Raw genomic sequence first — 16,974 nt, 5'->3', positions numbered from 1 at the left:
GCTAAAGTGTCTTGTTAAAAAGATATTATTATTTGTGCATATAGAAATTCAACGGTAGTATCAAGTTACAAATCTTTTAGTAGGTTATTGTTTGTAAAGTATTGGGTCACTAATATTTGCGTATACCGACATGTATATTCTAATCGGAAACGTCAAGTAAAATTGAAAGAATGTGTGTAAAACATTGTATGATTAAGTACTAGTCTGAGCAGAGACCGATTGTTGGATTCGAGCTTGCTTTTTTAGGGCACGCTTGCGAATGTCAAGATGCATTGCAGCAACTTGGTTTACTACAAAGTATTTAACATTCCCAAGTAGTTCCTCCAAAGACCAGCTCATTATAGCATGAGTAGGATAAGGTTGGCTGATGTAGGGAGTGCTTCCACCGCGTTGGACATTGATGCTGCCCAAAGCTTCACGTACAAATGCTTTGGGAGTAGGAGTAGTCATGTTGGGGCGGCGGATTTTTGACATGGATGAAACAACAAGATAAGAGTTATAACACCAGACGTCAATACCTTCGGATTTCACTTCTTCAGCCATGGATGCAGACCAATTGGATAAGAAAGCCTTGGAACCGGCATATGTACTTAAGTAAGGGGAAGGAATAAGACCAGCGAATGAGCCCATGGTTAAGATCAAACAACGAGGGCCCTTCTTGTCTTTGCGACGTTGTTCCATCATGATAGGAAGGACGGCTTTTGTAGTATGAAGAGTTCCGAAGCAATTGATATGCATGATATTGTCCATCTCCATCTCAGTTGTTTCTTCAAAGCTGGTTGGCATAACGTGGGATTGGCCGACATTATTAATTAATATCGTGATAGGCAAATCCTTTAATTGTTCAGCTATTTTTTCAAAAGAATCCTTGTTTGCTTTGGTATAATCTAAAGCAATGGTACGGGTTTGGATTTTAGCAACTGTTTCGAGTTCCTGAGCCAAGGCACTTAACTTCTCTTGAGTACGGCTAATCAAAACAATATTGAATCCCGAAGTGGCCAGCTGAGTAGCATATTCCTTTCCAATGCCATCGGTAGCGCCAGTAACGACTGCCCAAGAACCATGCTTGGCACCATAAACAGTAAGCTAATGAGATCAGTTAGTGATACGAACAATAGCTGATAGATTTGTTCAATGAATTACCTTTGTTCCTTTAGCAAGATAATTGTTGTAGAGGAATTGAGCAACTGATTTTGCTTTCAATAAGGTATATACAATTCCGAAAATGGAGAAAACGGTTACTGCCGTAGAGCAACCGGAAGATGAAGCAACGTCTAAAAGCGGATTAGTATTTGCTTTGCTATATTTAGGCTTTCAAAAGACCTACTTTCAACATTCATATTGCAGTTTTGTTATTGGCATTCTCAGAGTTCACTCGTTTAGTTTAGCTAGTCTGTATACAGATCTATAGCGTGATCGCTAAATTCGTTTTGGGTAAGTTAAGAAGTAGTTTGGTACAAAACAACAGTTTTAAATGAATAGTAAAGACAGATGAAGGTAAATATGCAAGGGTGAAAATATTTCATTTTCCAAAGGTAATAAACAGTAGAGTATGATGTTCACTCGGGTAACCATAAACTGACATAACATGGGAAGACTGTGAAAAGCAATTTTGCATATTAATGTAGAAAAGCATTTGAAATAAGGATGTAGAAAAGAAAGAAGGAAGCTTCAACAGTCAACGAAAGTCTTACGCTTGAATGTAAAGGTTCGCGAAATGATGATTCTTTTATGAAGGTAGCGTCGACTGTGAAGCCATAGACAGAAACATTGAAAGAACGAAGAAGATTAAGGGGTGCATCTTTATCCTTAAAGGAATATAAGCTCAGGTCCGGAACAGGAAAGAAAATACGGGTACGACGTTTTTGTTGGTATTAGGGAGTCTCCATTGATTGTATGATCCCGTTTTGAAAACATGAACGAAGAATGTAAAGATATCTCAGCATTAAGTATGGTAAATGATTATCATAAGCTTCGCCTCATAACTTCGTAGAAATTTTTGAGACATTAACTTAGACTAGAAGAACTGTTTTTCAAACTCAGATATGTCATCCAGACCATAGCCATTGCATTCACAAATATAACTTGAAAAACAAAAGGGATAAAGTTAAAGTTAATAAACTGTGCGGCTGGCCATAAAATGTAGTTTGCCTAGGGTAGTTAGTATTTTCATAAAAATTCTTCTAAAAGCTGTTTTCAACAACACCTTACCTTTAAAGTGGGATAATAGTTTCTTTTAAAAAATGTCTTAATTTTCTCTGTCGACTTGCATTCGGTAATGCCCTATGGCAAATGATTAGAAACCTATTCATTTGATGGCTTTCCAGAGTGGAATAGGATAGAAAAAAGAAGAAAAGCATACCATAAATAGAAAGAAAGACCCAAGACCAATCGGGGCAAATACCAGCTGATCAATAGCTACTCGGAACAGATTGCAGAAAAATTCATTTTCTCCTCGTACCACGTTCTTCAAACTTGCAAACCAATAATACTAACGTTCCAGTACTGTCAGCAAAGAGAAGTAACCAAAGTATTTTTCTTAACCTACCTGGACTGGTGTAAGACACAAACCTACAGAAATATTAGCTTGACTCGACTCCCATACAACCAAAGCTCTTAGCTTTATATTAGCACTTACCATAGAAAGCATAACGGACTGTCCGGTAGGCGTCTAGTTTAGCCGTTTTCGCAGGTAAAAGGATTGAGTTTCCGTATTTTTCCAACGTTATGTCACGTTTCTTTTGGAACTCTATTGACTTGTAAGAGTCTACGGCCTGCGCTACCAAATCCGATATAGATCCCAAAGTCGCATTCAACAATCCCAAAGTAAGGACGGGATGAAGTACATATTTAGCGTTGAAATGGTACACAAAGAATAACAGCAAACATGTACACGCAGCTAACCCATAGAAACTATACCCATTAGTATATTGGAATTCAACAAAACAATAAAAGAAATGCTTACATAGACTTTTCCATCAACATTTTCAATATTCCTACAGCAATTGATGAACAAGAATAGTGGTACTTTGTAAGTAATTTGATGGAAGGTTCATTACGTAGCGCTAGTAAACACGAAATGTTGATTTTCGTGAAACAAAAGACGCAAAGACGTTTACTTCTATATCTCAACTGATAAACAGTGCTTTTCTGTTTTCTTTTTTCCTTTTTTTTTTATATTTTTTTTTGTACCCGTTGTCAGTTATAATAGAAGCTTGGAGCAATCTACAGCAGCTTTTTAGAAGTGGTAGTTTCCAAATAAAAGAATTTCTTTTGAAAATTACAATTAAAAGTTTTTGGAATTTTATACATTCCATTTTATTTCGTTTTCATCTTGTTTTTCTGCATTTCATTCTATGTCTAATTGCAGGGATTTGTTTACGGTTTACGGTAATTCACTATAGTATTGTGTCGTCTTTTGTGAAGCTCGACGCCACACGCAAATCTGAACGTAAGTACAAACCCTACGAAACGAGCAGCCAAATTGTGTCTTTTATTCCGCTGGTATTTCTGCTTAAAGTTCTTCTTTTAGAAATCTTATTACTTATTTTGAATAGAAAACTATTAGCTGTTCTTGCTGCAGCTTCTGTGACGACGTGAAAAATCGTACATTAACGCACTTTGCCTCGATGGATTACCTTTTTAAAAGCCCGGTTGATGTTGATATTCATTTGGATAATGAAGAAGAACGCTCTTTTGTAGATATTGAATTCGAGCAAGGACGAAAGGACAAGGCTCCGGTCTATGGCAGCGATGAATCTGTAAAAGGCGCGGTACGTATCATAAGCAGAGGGCTTTGTGAACTTGAAGGGCTTTTTGCATTTGTTTTGGTCGATTGCTAATGAATGCTTATTGAATAGGTTATGATTCGGTTGAAGGATGGAAGAAAGTTAGATCACAATGGAATCAAGATTGAGTTTGTAGGATGTATAGAAAACATGTATGACAAAGGAAACATCCACGAGTTTACCAGAAGTGTGCAAGAGCTTGCTTCTCCTGGAGAAATGCGACAGGCTCAAATGTACGAGTTTGAATTCAAACACGTGGAAAAGCCATACGAATCGTACTTTGGAAAAAATGTCAAATTGCGTTACTTTTGCAGAGTTACTGTGACACGAAAAATGGCCGATGTAATACGGGAAAAAGATTTATGGGTGTACCGGTATGAGAATGAGCCCGAGACGAGTAATCTCATCAAGATGGACGTTGGTATTGATGATTGTCTGCACATTGAGTTTGAATATACGAAAAACAAGTATCATTTACGCGATGTGATTATAGGAAAGATTTATTTCATACTTGTTCGAATCAAAGTTCAGCGCATGGAAGTGAATATAATACGACGAGAGACGATTGGAACTCCACCGAATCAGTACAGCAATAGTGAAACGGTAACACGATTCCAAGTGATGGATGGCAATCCAAATCGTGGAGAGACGATTCCTTTGCGCATGTTTTTGAATGGGTACTCGTTAACGCCCACTTTTCGCGATGTCAACAAAAAGTTCAACGTGCGCTACTATTTGAGTTTAATTCTCATTGATGAAGACCAACGACGCTACTTTAAACAATCGGAAATCACATTGTGGAGGCGGAAAGATGAACAAGGAATCGTTGCATAAAATTTGTATCTTGAGCAATCGAAGCACTGCACGATGACAAGACGAAAAAAAAAAAAAAAAAAAGAATATATAGGAAAAGCGACGACGACGAAAGCAATAATTAGATGTCCTTCTTCTTTTTTTCTTTTTCTCTTGAAACCATACCATCTATGAAAGCACGACTACAATCTTTTTTACGATCATGATTCCTGATAATACTAATGAATATGTTGTTTCATATTTTACGAAATGAGAAAAATTGGAAAAAAAAATTAGCCAACATGTTCAGTAGTAAAAACTACGTACAGAAAAAAGCTAACAAGTAAGCAAGTAATAAGTTAAAAATAAGTAAATAGCCATAGAGAATGGAAATATAAAACGTGAAGCTATGGAATGATCTTTAGTTTTTGTGCTTGATGTCCTCGTCTTTATCCTTCATGATTTTCTCAACCAAATCATATGCACACTTTTGAGAAACTTCAGGAGAATTTTCTATGTTTAGGGTATAGGCGTCCTTTTCATCGTCCTTGGGAGTTTGCATATCGCGTAATTGGCTATCTACCATATCGGATTTCATGTAGTGATTCTTTCTGGCCTTGGTTCTCTCAACCAACACCTCTTTAGAGGCCATCAAGTAGAAGAAATGGACACTTCCGGGACGGTGCTTTAAAGATTCACGGAGGACATCTCTGTAGGCCTTCTTCAAAGCCGAGCAAGTCATAACGATTCCTTTCACGTTTGGGCTATCCAACTGCAAAGCGCACGCGCCTCCACAGTTATAAAGCCAACCCCAACGGTCTTCATCGTTTAACGGGTGGCCTGCACCCATTTTCTCGACGTTTGCCTTGGGATGCAAATCATCGCCCTCGATGTAATCGTAGTCAAGCTTTTCCGCCAAAAACTTGGCCATTGTAGTTTTCCCTGAACCAGAAGGACCGATGATGAAGAAAACGGCTTTCTTGTCTAAATGTTGAGGATTCAGCGACATTCTATTAGAAGAAATCTAGGTTTCCAAGAAGAGTACAATATAAATATTTCAATAAAAAGGCACTTGCTTACAAGTTGAAGAGTTGAGAGTAGAAGAAAACGAAATCAAGAAAAACCAACGTTTATAAAGGATCCCAAGAGGTGTTTGGAAAGGAGAAAAATTGCTGTTCTATTGCGTCGACAAAAAGCAACAGCTGCGTATTTGACTTGTAAAAGGGAAACTTAAAGGAATAGCAATGGAAAACGGAACCAACCGCTTGACGTCTGAGCAACCCTGCGACAATGTCATAGGTAAGACTACGTCGTTTTTGCGGAGAAGCATGCAATGTAAACAAAGCCTATGGAGAATAAGGTTGGGATCCCGCTTCGGCTGTCATTGGGATCTGATCTTGATAAGATAGTGAGAGTGGGTGAGAAATAGGCAAAGGGACTGTATAGGTGTGTGTGTGTGTGTGACAAAGAGAAAGAAAGAGAGCGTGTGAATAGATCATGGAGGAGTCGATTGTATTTCTTGTGAAATAGATGTGGAAAGAATGTACAATGATGAAATTGAAGTTGAAATGGAATCCTTACACCTACCGTTACCATCTATCGCCTACAGCGGTTGCTAAAAAATTTCATATATAAATACTCTTTGATTCAACAGTCCAAGAAAGACAACGTGGCCGAGTGGTTTTAAGGCGTTCGCCTGCTATCAAGTAGCCCAGCGGATTCCCTCTGGGAGCGCAGGTTCGAATCCTGCCGTTGTCGTCAATAATTTTTAATTTTTTTTCAACTTTTCTATCAAGTTGGAAAGAGAAAATAGAAAGGAAGTGAGGTTTTGTATTTTTCTCTGCAGTTTTACTGCCCTCTTTTAATTTTTCTCTCTCTCTCTTTCTCTCTTTCTTCTTCACTCCAGTCTGCAAACCCTATATACGACGTTCTAAGCCATCCCAACACAAGTAGGAAAGGATCGAAAATAATGAAACTATTCAAAAGATACATAAAACCTCAAAAGAAAATAATTCATTGAATTTTATAATTTTTTTTAATAAAATTTTATACTTGTTTCCTTCTTGTATGCTTCTCTCAATTTGGGATTTATTTACGCAACCTTGTTGCAATGTTTCTTGACATTTCCCATTCAAGGAAAACACTCAACAAACCATGTTTATCAAACCTGCTTTTCGTTTGTTTTCAACAAGCACTGTTTCTTTTTCCGATTCAGAAATTCTGCGCACTCTGCAACCTCCTCGCGTAAAGACTATATGGAACTTGTTGATGCATAGGACCAAAGGTCAACGCGGTGTCACCGATCGCTGGGATCAAATTCGCGACGTGTACTCCAAGCTGGCCCCTGAAGAGGTGAATAAATTCAAGCAAGAGTTCGAAAGCGAGTACGCTGCGAAAAAGAAAGAGTATAACGATCACCTTCGTCAGTTCTCTCTTGCTCAAATTCGAGAGGAAAACCGTCGTCGTATGAAAGAGTTGAAGCCCTTGGGTGTCAACTTGCAAAAGCTTCGTCATCCCGACCTTCCCAAGCGTCCTGCCGGTGCCTTCAACCTCTTTTTGTTGGAAATTATGAACAACGAATCTCTCCGTAAAGAGATGGGTGTCCCTGCCCTCAGTCCTTACTTGACCGAAAACAGCCGTATGGTTAGTGAAGCTTGGAAAAAGCTTACTGAACAGAAAAAACAACAATACGTCGCAAAGGCCAAGGATGCCCTCAACGAATACCACGAAGCTATAAAGGCTAGTGGCATTCGTGTCAAGTAAAGCTTCTTAGAACACATGACATCTAGGCAACCGTTGGTATCCTGTTTTTTTTCTTCTGTTTCACAGTGGACTTGACTTAACTTACTTCTTCAATCTACTTTCCCCACCCCAATAATTACAAGTATTATATTTACGAATTGATTACGATAATTGCTTTGCTATTGTATGAGCTTGTTTTTCGACGAAGTGTAATGGTGAACAGCTCCTGGTTCTGTAGTTACTTTGTGTACTTTCTTTTCTCTAGAAAACTGTGTCTCTTTATTTCCATATAAATGTAGAAACTAAAATCGTGACGATGATATTTATAAATTGTACATTTTCTTCCCGTTGTTCCACACATCCATCCATGAAAAATTAAGGGTAATATAAGCAGTTCTTATGACGAAACGAGAAAAAAGTTGGATCCAAATTGAAAAGTAGACAACGTTTAAATTTTACCACGATTGACGATCAAAGCTTCTAAGGCAGCGATGGTTGTCCATTTTCGGTTTTCAGCTTCTTGAAACACCAAGCTATTTGGTCCGTAAAACACACCATCCGAGACTTCCTCGGGGTGACGGGGCAAGCAATGCATAAACTTACAGTGAGGTTTTGCTAGCTGCATAATCTTCTCCGTAACCTGGAAACCAGCAAACTGTTTGAGACGAGCTTGGCGTTCAGCCTCTTGACCCATGGAAATCCAAGTGTCTGTAACCACAATGTCTGCATTGTGAGCTGCTGCTGCAGGGTCACTACCGATAGCGTACGTTGCATTTGATTCTTTGGAGCTTTCACGGACCATATCAAGAATGTCGCTACGGATCTCGACGTTCTTTGGATTGGCAATGCTTGTGTCGATACCAACCTTGGCACAAGCAATCATCAAGTCATGTAAGACGTTGTTAGCGTCACCAATCCAGGCGAGCTTCAAGTTTTTAAAACTGCCAAAGGCCTCTTGAATGGTGAGCAGGTCGGCCAATGCTTGTAAAGGATGGAAGGTGTCGCAGAGACCATTGATGACGGGACAAGAGGCATGTTGGGCCAAGTTGGCTACATCGGAATACTTACTGACACGGGCAACGATGCCTGCAACCATACTGGAAATCACCTTGGATGTATCATAAAAGGACTCATTGACACCCAGCTGGATGTCGTCTTTTCCCAAAAACATGGGGTTTCCGCTCAGAGTACCGACAGCGGTTTCGACAGAGACACGAGTGCGTGTACTGCGTTTGTTGAATATCATGGCGATATTTTGACCCTCGAGTCCACTCAGCTGGCAGTTTTCCCGATTGGCAAATTTTCTTTTGGATTCATGCTTGATTTCAGCTGAACGAGTAATAAGCTTCAAGAGCTCTTGACGACTCAAATCGCGAATGGATAATAAATGACGGGGAAACTTTTGAAACGACATGACAGGAACTGATTTGTCTTTTGTCTTTTGCTAAACGATAGTCAACCAGAATAGATCAAAAATAGAAACGCTTAAGAGATGAAAAAGCCAAAAAAATATAAATATAAATATAAATATAAATAAAGCAGAGCTATTGATTTCAAATGTTAAAAACAAGAAAATCCAAAATGCGAAAGCAACGTCAACGAGATGTGAGTTCCACTGAATGTGATAGGTGAAATGAATCCAGCAAGTCACTACTGCAACACTTTTCGTCTTCGCTTATAGCATACCTTGATTTTTCGTTTTGATTGAATTTGCTAAAAAAACAAGTAGAAAAAGAAGAGATATAATGAATTCTGTATATATAGAAGTAAAAATAAATAATTTCCCGGATCAAGTCCGTCCAAGTAATCAATATAGCATCAGTGATTAGAGGATTCGGGAAATTTTTTCAGCTTCCTTTCTCATTTGCTTTCTTGTAACGACAAACGATCAGGTTCTTGTCTTGGAGATAAGATGCGAGATTTGATAATTTCAGGTTTTGTTTACAAACATTGAGATTTTTTTTTCGTAGATACGTGAATTCGTAGAAAATGGAACAGAACCTATTGTAGAATATAATTGCTTCTGTTTTTGTCTATTTATTTGTTCTCCTTTTTTATTTTTTTTATTTTTTTTATTTTTTTTTTACTCTTTCAACGTTGTATCCTTGCTCTGCTCTTGCTAGCCCTTGTTGATCAATGATAATTACCTACAACACAGCAGGAAATTTGACAAAACAAAATTACTTCTTTTTTTTGTGTATAGAACAGTTTCGAAATTCCTTTTCTCTTTTTCTTTTCCTCTTGCAAAGTGCCACCTCTGTTTATCATCATAGAAATCTTATAATATGATCACCGTCATTTCATCTCTGCCATATTGTTACAAAATAAAAAGCATCTAACACCCAATTCTGCAAACCACCACCACCCAAAGACATATTACGGCAATGCTTGTTCAACTACAACAAGCTGCCAAGTCACCTGCTGTCAAGGGCTTGATGAAGCGTGAAATTTTAAAGGGAAGTGCACATTTGCGTCCTGCTGTGCTTTCTCGCCGTCATCAAAGCAATTTGGCAACTGGTCAATCGCAGCCGTTTGTCCCTACACCAAAGTACATTCAACAAGATCGGGATGCTATTGTTCGTATTTTGTCTTCTATCGGTAACCGTCGGGAGGTTGAGCAGTACTTGAGATACTTCACCTCGTTCGAAGCCCAGCGCTTCGCCATTATTAAGGTCGGTGGTGCCATTATTACTGATGAATTGGACACGCTCGCACAAAGTCTTGCCTTTTTGAACCACGTCGGTCTCTATCCCATCGTTGTTCACGGCGCAGGCCCTCAATTAAATAAAATTCTCGCTAGCCGCGGTATTGAAGCCGAATACAGTGACGGAATTCGTATCACTGACGAGGAAACGTTGGCTGTTGCTCGCAAAGTCTTTTTGGAAGAAAACGCCAAGCTTGTGGAAGCTTTGGAGCGTTTGGGCACCCGGGCCCGCCCCATCGTGGGTGGTGTTTTCCAAGCCGAGTACCTGGACAAGGAAAAATACAAGTATGTTGGTAAAATCGTCAATGTCAACAAGGCCCCTATCGAACACAGTATTCGAGCTGGAACTTTGCCTATTTTGACTTCTATGGCTGAAACAGCTTCTGGACAAAGCTTGAATGTGAACGCTGATATCACGGCTGGTGAGTTAGCTCGCGCTTTGAAACCCCTGAAGGTTGTTTATTTGAACGAAAAGGGCGGTTTAATCCATGGTGTCACAAAGAAAAAGATCAGCAGCGTTTATTTGGACCGCGAGTATGACGATCTCATGAAAGAACCTTGGGTCAAATACGGTACCAAACTTAAAATCAGAGAAATCAAAGAGCTACTTGATACCCTTCCTCGTACTTCTTCCGTAGCTATCATTAGCACCAAGGACCTCCAAAAAGAACTCTTTACGGAATCCGGTGCTGGTACAATGATTAGCCGTGGTTTCAAGATTGATCAAACGGACTCTTTGGATTCCCTCCCTGCCAAGGCTCTGGAAGATTTGGTTTTACATCACAACGCCCTTCCTTCTTGCTATACTAATATCCAAGAATTCAGGGATTCTCTTGCCAACGCTAAACTACGCGTCTACAGTGATTCCTACAATGAATCCATCGCTGTCGTTGATGTCTCCAATCCTGAATTGCCCGTCTTAACTGCCTTTGGCGCTTATGACCGTAATTGGCTCAACAACGTCGTTGATAGTTTACTTTCTAGTTTGCGTACAGATTTTAGTTCTTTGGTTTGGCGACTTCATCCATCTACCAAGAATTTGGAATGGTTTTTTGACAAGAGTGAAGGTACCCTTTTTGCCAATAATCTTTATTACTTTTGGTATGGAAAAAACGATCTAAATATTATCTCTAAATTTATCAAATCTGATCAGCCTTTTGCTTCTGCCTGCTTGTCATCAAACCCTGCCGTGGCCGACCCTAAAGTAGCCTCCAACTCTTCCACACCTCCCAATTCCCTCAACACAGGTCAAAAACGTTCTTTTTCTACGTTTTCCCGTTGGAACTCTAACAAAATGATTCGTCCTTTTATTTCTAACGTTGCTAAGCGCTTTTATTCTGCAGACGCTCAGCAATTCCAAAAGCCTTTGAAGGCCGTCTCTAATAAGCCGTCTAAGGTTGTTCTTTTGGGTGCTCGTGGTCATACTGGAAAAAATTTAATTAGTTTGATTAATACGCACCCTCATATTGAGCTTTCTTATGTTTCTTCTCGTGAGCTCAAGGGTACCAAATTGCCTGGTTACAACAAGAAGGAAATTAACTATGTAAATCTCTCTGTTGATGATGTTAAAAGATTGGAAGAAGAAGGTGATGTTGACGCTTGGGTTATGGCCTTGCCCAATGGCGTTTGCAAACCCTATGTTGATGCCTTAAGCTCCGCTAATGGCAAGAGCGTGATTGTTGATCTTAGTGCTGATTACCGATTCGAAAATAGCTGGAATTACGGTCTTCCAGAACTAAACGATCGCATTGCTTTACGTAACTCCAAGCGCATCTCCAACCCTGGATGTTATGCTACCGGTTCCCAAGTTGGTTTATCCCCCATCTTGTCTCTTATCGAAGGACAACCTTCCATTTTCGGTGTCTCTGGTTATTCCGGTGCTGGCACCAAGCCTTCTCCGAAAAACGACCTCAACGTTTTGACTAATAACTTAATTCCTTATTCCTTGACTGATCACATTCACGAACGCGAAATTTCTCATCAGTTAAAGCACTCCGTCGCTTTCGTCCCTCACGTTGCTCAGTGGTTCCAAGGCATTACTCTTACTATCAATATTCCCCTTAGAAAATCTATTACTTCTCGTGAATTGCGTAACCTTTACCAAGAACGCTATGCCGACGAACCATTGATTAACGTTCAGGGTGATGTTCCTCTCGTGAAAGATAACTCTCAGAAAAATCATGTTTCAGTCGGTGGCTTTGGTGTTCATTCTGGAGGCAAGAGAGCTGTTATCGTAGTCACCATTGACAATTTGCTTAAGGGTGCTGCTACTCAAGCCCTCCAAAACCTTAACTTGGCTTGTGGTTATGATGAATATGCGGGTATTCAATTGGACTAAATAGCCTAGCTATAAACGATCACATTTGATTCCCCTCCCTTATTAGATTCAGAATTGGTTTGTAAATTAGGATTTTGATTAGCAACCCCATTAATGCTGAAATCTAATAATCCGCTTTCAAGAAACTCTTGTCAGTTTACAATTTATTTCCTTTGTTTTGATTTCAACTATTTTAGACCTTTGTTTTTTGATATTTGAGTGTTATTGTTCTTTTATAAAAGAATATATAAATAAAATGACTCAATACTGCCCCTTTTTATGCAACTGAGCTATATGTACTATGTTTTATTGAGTTTTAATCACTGTGGTATAAAGAATATATCACTACATTTATAAAGTATAAACAAAATTCACACCATTTTTTAGGAAAGATAAAACACAATAATATTAATTCTGTAAGTCTTGTTTCCTCTAAATGTTGACTTTGTAAACCCTTGTGATTTTACTTCTAGACGAAGCAGTCTTGCCATCCACCATTACTAATAACAAGAATTCAATGGGGTTGAAATCGTCGCAGGAGCCTGGAAAAAAGGATTCAAAATCACATACGGGACCGATTGAAGGCGATAAAAGTTTTTCTGCTCTTCTAGAGCCCGTTTATAAAGGGAAAAAACTTACAGATCCTGTACCTACAATTGAAGATAAATGGCATCTTTTACCAGCATTTTTGAAGATTAAAGGTCTTGTAAAGCAACATTTGGACTCTTTTAATTACTTTGTCGATGTTGATTTGAAAAAAATTGTCCAAGCAAATCAGAAAGTTACTTCAGATGTCGAACCATGGTTTTATTTAAAATACCTCGATATTCGGGTTGGAGCTCCTGTACGTACCGATGCCGATGCCATTCAAGCCTCTATTAGTCCCCACGAATGCCGTCTTCGAGATTTGACTTATGGTGCGAACATTTACGTTGACGTTGAATATACCAGAGGCAAACAGGTTGTTCGTAGAAGAAACGTTCCCATCGGAAGAATGCCTATTATGCTACGAAGCAATAAATGTGTTTTACACGGAAAAACAGAATCGGAAATGGCCACCTTGAACGAATGCCCCTTGGATCCGGGTGGTTATTTTGTCGTTAAAGGTACTGAAAAGGTTATTTTAGTACAAGAACAGTTATCCAAAAATCGTATTATTGTGGAAGCTGAACCTAAAAAGGGAATGTTCCAGGCCTCAGTAACTTCTTCTACGCACGAACGAAAGTCTAAAACTTACCTTGTTCATAAAAATGGAAAGTTATACCTGAAGCACAACAGTATTGCTGATGATATTCCCATCGTTGCTGTTTTAAAAGCGATGGGCTTGCAATCTGACCAGGAAATTTTTGAGTTGGTCGCTGGTAATGAAGCATCGTACCAAGATTTGTTTGCTCCTAGTGTTGAAGAGTGCGCCAAACTGAATATTTTCACCACTCAACAAGCTTTGGAATACATTGGAGCACGTGTTAAGGTGAACCGACGTGCTGGTGCAGCTCGATTACCCTCTCACGAAGAAGCTTTGGAGGTCCTTGCTGCTGTGGTTCTTGCCCATATTAATGTTTCCAACTTGGATTTTCGCCCTAAGGCTGTATATATTGCTGTTATGACTCGTCGTGTTTTGATTTCTATGGTTGACCCTTCTTTGGTTGATGATCGTGATTATGTGGGAAATAAACGTCTCGAATTGGCAGGTCAATTACTTGCTTTGCTTTTCGAAGATCTCTTCAAAAAGTTCAATAGTGACATGAAGCTAAATATAGACAAAGTTTTGAAAAAACCTCACAGAACGCAAGAGTTCGATGCTTATAACCAACTATCTGTTCATGGCGATCAAATTACACAAGGCATGGTTCGTGCGTTATCTACAGGAAATTGGTCCCTTAAGCGTTTTAAAATGGAACGTGCTGGCGTTACGCACGTTTTATCACGTCTTAGTTTCATTAGTGCTTTGGGTATGATGACACGGATAACCAGTCAGTTTGAAAAAACAAGAAAAGTGTCAGGGCCCCGTTCTTTGCAGCCTTCCCAGTATGGTATGCTTTGTACCTCAGATACACCTGAAGGTGAAGCTTGTGGCTTAGTGAAAAACTTAGCTCTTATGACTCATATTACCACAGACGAGGAAGAAGAACCCATTATTCGTTTGGCTTATGCTTTCGGTGTTGAAGATATTCACGTTGTTACCGGACGCGAATTACATAGTAGCGGTACATACCTTGTTTATTTGAATGGTATGATTCTAGGTATTTCAAAATATCCAACGCTGTTTGTATCATCTTTTCGACGTCTGCGTCGTTCTGGAAAAATCTCACCTTTTGTTGGCGTCTTTATTAATACGCATCAACGAGCCGTTTTCATTTCTACTGATGGTGGTCGGATTTGCCGTCCGCTTATTATTGTTCAAAATGGATACCCTAAGGTCACCTCAGATCACATCAAAATTTTGAAGGAAGGGAAGTGGTCATTTGAAGATTTTTTGAAGGAAGGCCTAGTTGAATATGTTGATGTGAATGAAGAAAACGACAGCTTAATTTGTGTATATGAGAGAGACGTCACACCGGAAACGACTCACCTGGAAATTGAACCATTTACTGTACTTGGTGCTGTTGCTGGGCTTATTCCTTATCCTCATCACAACCAATCTCCTCGTAATACTTATCAATGCGCAATGGGTAAACAAGCTATTGGTGCTATTGGTTATAATCAGTTACAGCGTATTGATACATTATTGTATTTGATGGTCTATCCTCAACAACCAATGGTAAAAACAAAGACAATCGAATTAATTGGATATGACAAGTTACCTGCTGGTCAAAACGCTACTGTTGCCATCATGAGTTATTCGGGATATGATATTGAGGATGCTTTGGTAATGAACAAAGCTTCCATGGATCGTGGTTTTGGTCGCTGTCAAGTTCTTCACAAGCATTCCGTTCTTATTCGTAAGTATCCAAACGGTACCCATGATCGTATTGGTGATCCGTTGAGAGATCCGGAAACTGGAGAGGTTATTTGGAAGCACAAAATTGTTGAAGACGATGGGCTTGCCGCTGTTGGCTGTCCAGTTCAAAATGGTCAAGTGTATGTTAATAAGCAGACTCCCACCAACGCTTTGGATAACTCCATTGCTTTAGGACAGTCTCAAACGGTGGAATCCGGATTTAAACCCACTCCGATGACTTACAAAGCTCCTGAACCATCCTACGTCGATAAAGTTATGCTTACTACTACGGACTCTGATCAGACATTAATTAAAGTGTTAATGCGACAAACTCGACGACCAGAACTTGGTGACAAATTTTCCTCTCGTCACGGCCAAAAGGGTGTTTGTGGCATTATTGTTCAACAAGAGGACATGCCTTTCAATGATCAGGGTGTCTGTCCTGATATTATTATGAATCCACATGGTTTTCCTTCACGAATGACTGTCGGTAAAATGATTGAATTACTGGCAGGAAAAGCGGGTGTAATGCGTGGTAGTTTGGAATACGGAACTTGTTTTGGCGGAACAAAGGTTGAAGAAGCTAGTCGCGTTTTAGTAGAGCGCGGATTTAACTACTCAGGTAAAGACATGTTAACTTCAGGAATTACCGGAGAACCTTTAGAAGCGTATATTTTCTTTGGGCCTATTTATTATCAAAAACTAAAACACATGGTTTTGGATAAAATGCACGCACGAGCGCGTGGCCCGCGGGCGGTGCTGACGCGACAACCAACTGAAGGACGTTCTCGTGATGGTGGTTTACGTTTGGGTGAAATGGAACGTGATTGTTTAATTGCCTACGGTGCCTCTCAGCTTCTTTTGGAGAGATTGATGCTTTCCTCGGATGCTTGCGACGTTGATGTTTGTGGTGAATGTGGACTTTTGGGCTATAGAGGTTGGTGCAACAGTTGTCAAAGCACCAAAAACGTTGTTAAAATGACTATACCTTACGCAGCTAAGTTGCTATTCCAAGAGCTTCTTAGTATGAACATCGTTCCAAGGTTAGCTTTGGAAGATGAATTTAAATATTAGAATGGTATGAACGGTATTTTGTAATTTTTGGGGGTTTCTTTTACAAGCATAGATTAATAAAAATAGTTGTAACATATTCTGATTGAATAGTAAGTTGTATTTGAATATTCCATAAGATTATCGTTATTTATGTAACAAGGCAAGTATAAGCTTATAGTGTCTCCGTGACTGCTAAACTAAGCTATAATTTTGTCCCATCCCGACTATTAAATTCTTTACACAACTAAAATCAAATGATGAATGAGTGTTTGAGACTAAGGTTTGAGCACCCTAATCAGGTGCTCTCTCTCGCTCTGTTTACATTTTTTATATAGAAATGTATATGGATGTGTAGGACCTTGATGAAATGGCCTCCCTCTATCACCACCATATTGAGGCCATACGCGATTCTGAGATTTAAAGGTTGTGTGCGAAATTAGTAGGTAATTTTAAACTAGATTGAATCTAGTCCACTCTTGTGTATGAGTGGTATTGTACGTACTAAATAAATAAGAATTTTTTAAGAAATTTATTTTCAATGCTGTTGGAATATCAACCTTTGACAAGGTCGGCATTGGAGTCAAAAATAGGAATTAATAGAACAGATATAAGATTTTATGCTTGGTGATCTGAAGGA

The 16,974-nt window shown here is 39.2% G+C and overlaps 8 protein-coding genes and 1 non-coding gene across 9 annotated transcripts; 5 read left to right on the top strand and 4 right to left on the bottom strand.

Moving 5' to 3' along the window:
* Positions 1-192: 192 nt before the first annotated feature.
* Positions 193-1,340, bottom strand: ifa38 (ketoreductase involved in fatty acid elongation; the record flags this gene model as incomplete). The annotated part of the gene is made up of 3 exons (XM_056181562.1): positions 193-1,086; positions 1,144-1,274; positions 1,328-1,340. The coding sequence occupies 3 exons, from the start codon at positions 1,338-1,340 to the stop codon at positions 193-195; spliced, it is 1,038 nt and encodes a 345-aa protein (XP_056038744.1).
* A 667-nt stretch (positions 1,341-2,007) lies between these two features.
* sym1 (mitochondrial Mpv17/PMP22 family protein 2) lies at positions 2,008-2,985 on the bottom strand (the record flags this gene model as incomplete). The annotated part of the gene is made up of 6 exons (XM_056181561.1): positions 2,008-2,151; positions 2,212-2,283; positions 2,363-2,491; positions 2,549-2,571; positions 2,639-2,913; positions 2,966-2,985. 6 exons carry the CDS (start codon positions 2,983-2,985, stop codon positions 2,008-2,010), a joined length of 663 nt encoding a protein of 220 aa, XP_056038048.1.
* A 644-nt stretch (positions 2,986-3,629) lies between these two features.
* Positions 3,630-4,622, top strand: vps26 (retromer complex arrestin related endocytic adaptor ubunit Vps26; the record flags this gene model as incomplete). Its single annotated transcript, XM_056181560.1, has 2 exons — positions 3,630-3,773; positions 3,861-4,622. The coding sequence occupies 2 exons, from the start codon at positions 3,630-3,632 to the stop codon at positions 4,620-4,622; spliced, it is 906 nt and encodes a 301-aa protein (XP_056038616.1).
* A 379-nt stretch (positions 4,623-5,001) lies between these two features.
* On the bottom strand, positions 5,002-5,589 carry idn1 (gluconokinase; the record flags this gene model as incomplete). The annotated part of the gene is made up of 1 exon (XM_056181559.1): positions 5,002-5,589. One exon carries the CDS (start codon positions 5,587-5,589, stop codon positions 5,002-5,004), a length of 588 nt encoding a protein of 195 aa, XP_056038615.1.
* Positions 5,590-6,243: 654 nt separating this feature from the next.
* SOMG_20128 lies at positions 6,244-6,338 on the top strand. Its single transcript is given in 2 exon segments — positions 6,244-6,282; positions 6,294-6,338. It is a non-coding gene; the product is annotated as a tRNA-Ser (tRNA).
* Positions 6,339-6,734: 396 nt separating this feature from the next.
* On the top strand, positions 6,735-7,343 carry cmb1 (mitochondrial cytosine-mismatch binding protein 1; the record flags this gene model as incomplete). Its single annotated transcript, XM_056181558.1, has 1 exon — positions 6,735-7,343. The coding sequence occupies one exon, from the start codon at positions 6,735-6,737 to the stop codon at positions 7,341-7,343; it is 609 nt and encodes a 202-aa protein (XP_056037913.1).
* Positions 7,344-7,770: 427 nt separating this feature from the next.
* Positions 7,771-8,736, bottom strand: arg3 (ornithine carbamoyltransferase Arg3; the record flags this gene model as incomplete). Its single annotated transcript, XM_056181557.1, has 1 exon — positions 7,771-8,736. The coding sequence occupies one exon, from the start codon at positions 8,734-8,736 to the stop codon at positions 7,771-7,773; it is 966 nt and encodes a 321-aa protein (XP_056037902.1).
* A 970-nt stretch (positions 8,737-9,706) lies between these two features.
* Positions 9,707-12,364, top strand: arg11 (N-acetyl-gamma-glutamyl-phosphate reductase/acetylglutamate kinase; the record flags this gene model as incomplete). The annotated part of the gene is made up of 1 exon (XM_056181556.1): positions 9,707-12,364. One exon carries the CDS (start codon positions 9,707-9,709, stop codon positions 12,362-12,364), a length of 2,658 nt encoding a protein of 885 aa, XP_056037919.1.
* A 496-nt stretch (positions 12,365-12,860) lies between these two features.
* rpc2 (DNA-directed RNA polymerase III complex subunit Rpc2) lies at positions 12,861-16,358 on the top strand (the record flags this gene model as incomplete). The annotated part of the gene is made up of 1 exon (XM_056181555.1): positions 12,861-16,358. The coding sequence occupies one exon, from the start codon at positions 12,861-12,863 to the stop codon at positions 16,356-16,358; it is 3,498 nt and encodes a 1,165-aa protein (XP_056037409.1).
* Positions 16,359-16,974: the final 616 nt, after the last annotated feature.

This window comes from Schizosaccharomyces osmophilus, chromosome 2 (assembly GCF_027921745.1).
Source record: "Schizosaccharomyces osmophilus chromosome 2, complete sequence".
Classification (NCBI taxonomy): domain Eukaryota; kingdom Fungi; phylum Ascomycota; class Schizosaccharomycetes; order Schizosaccharomycetales; family Schizosaccharomycetaceae; genus Schizosaccharomyces; species Schizosaccharomyces osmophilus.
Note: the sequence above shows the minus strand (reverse complement) of the source record. Positions and strands in the feature narration are given on the sequence as shown.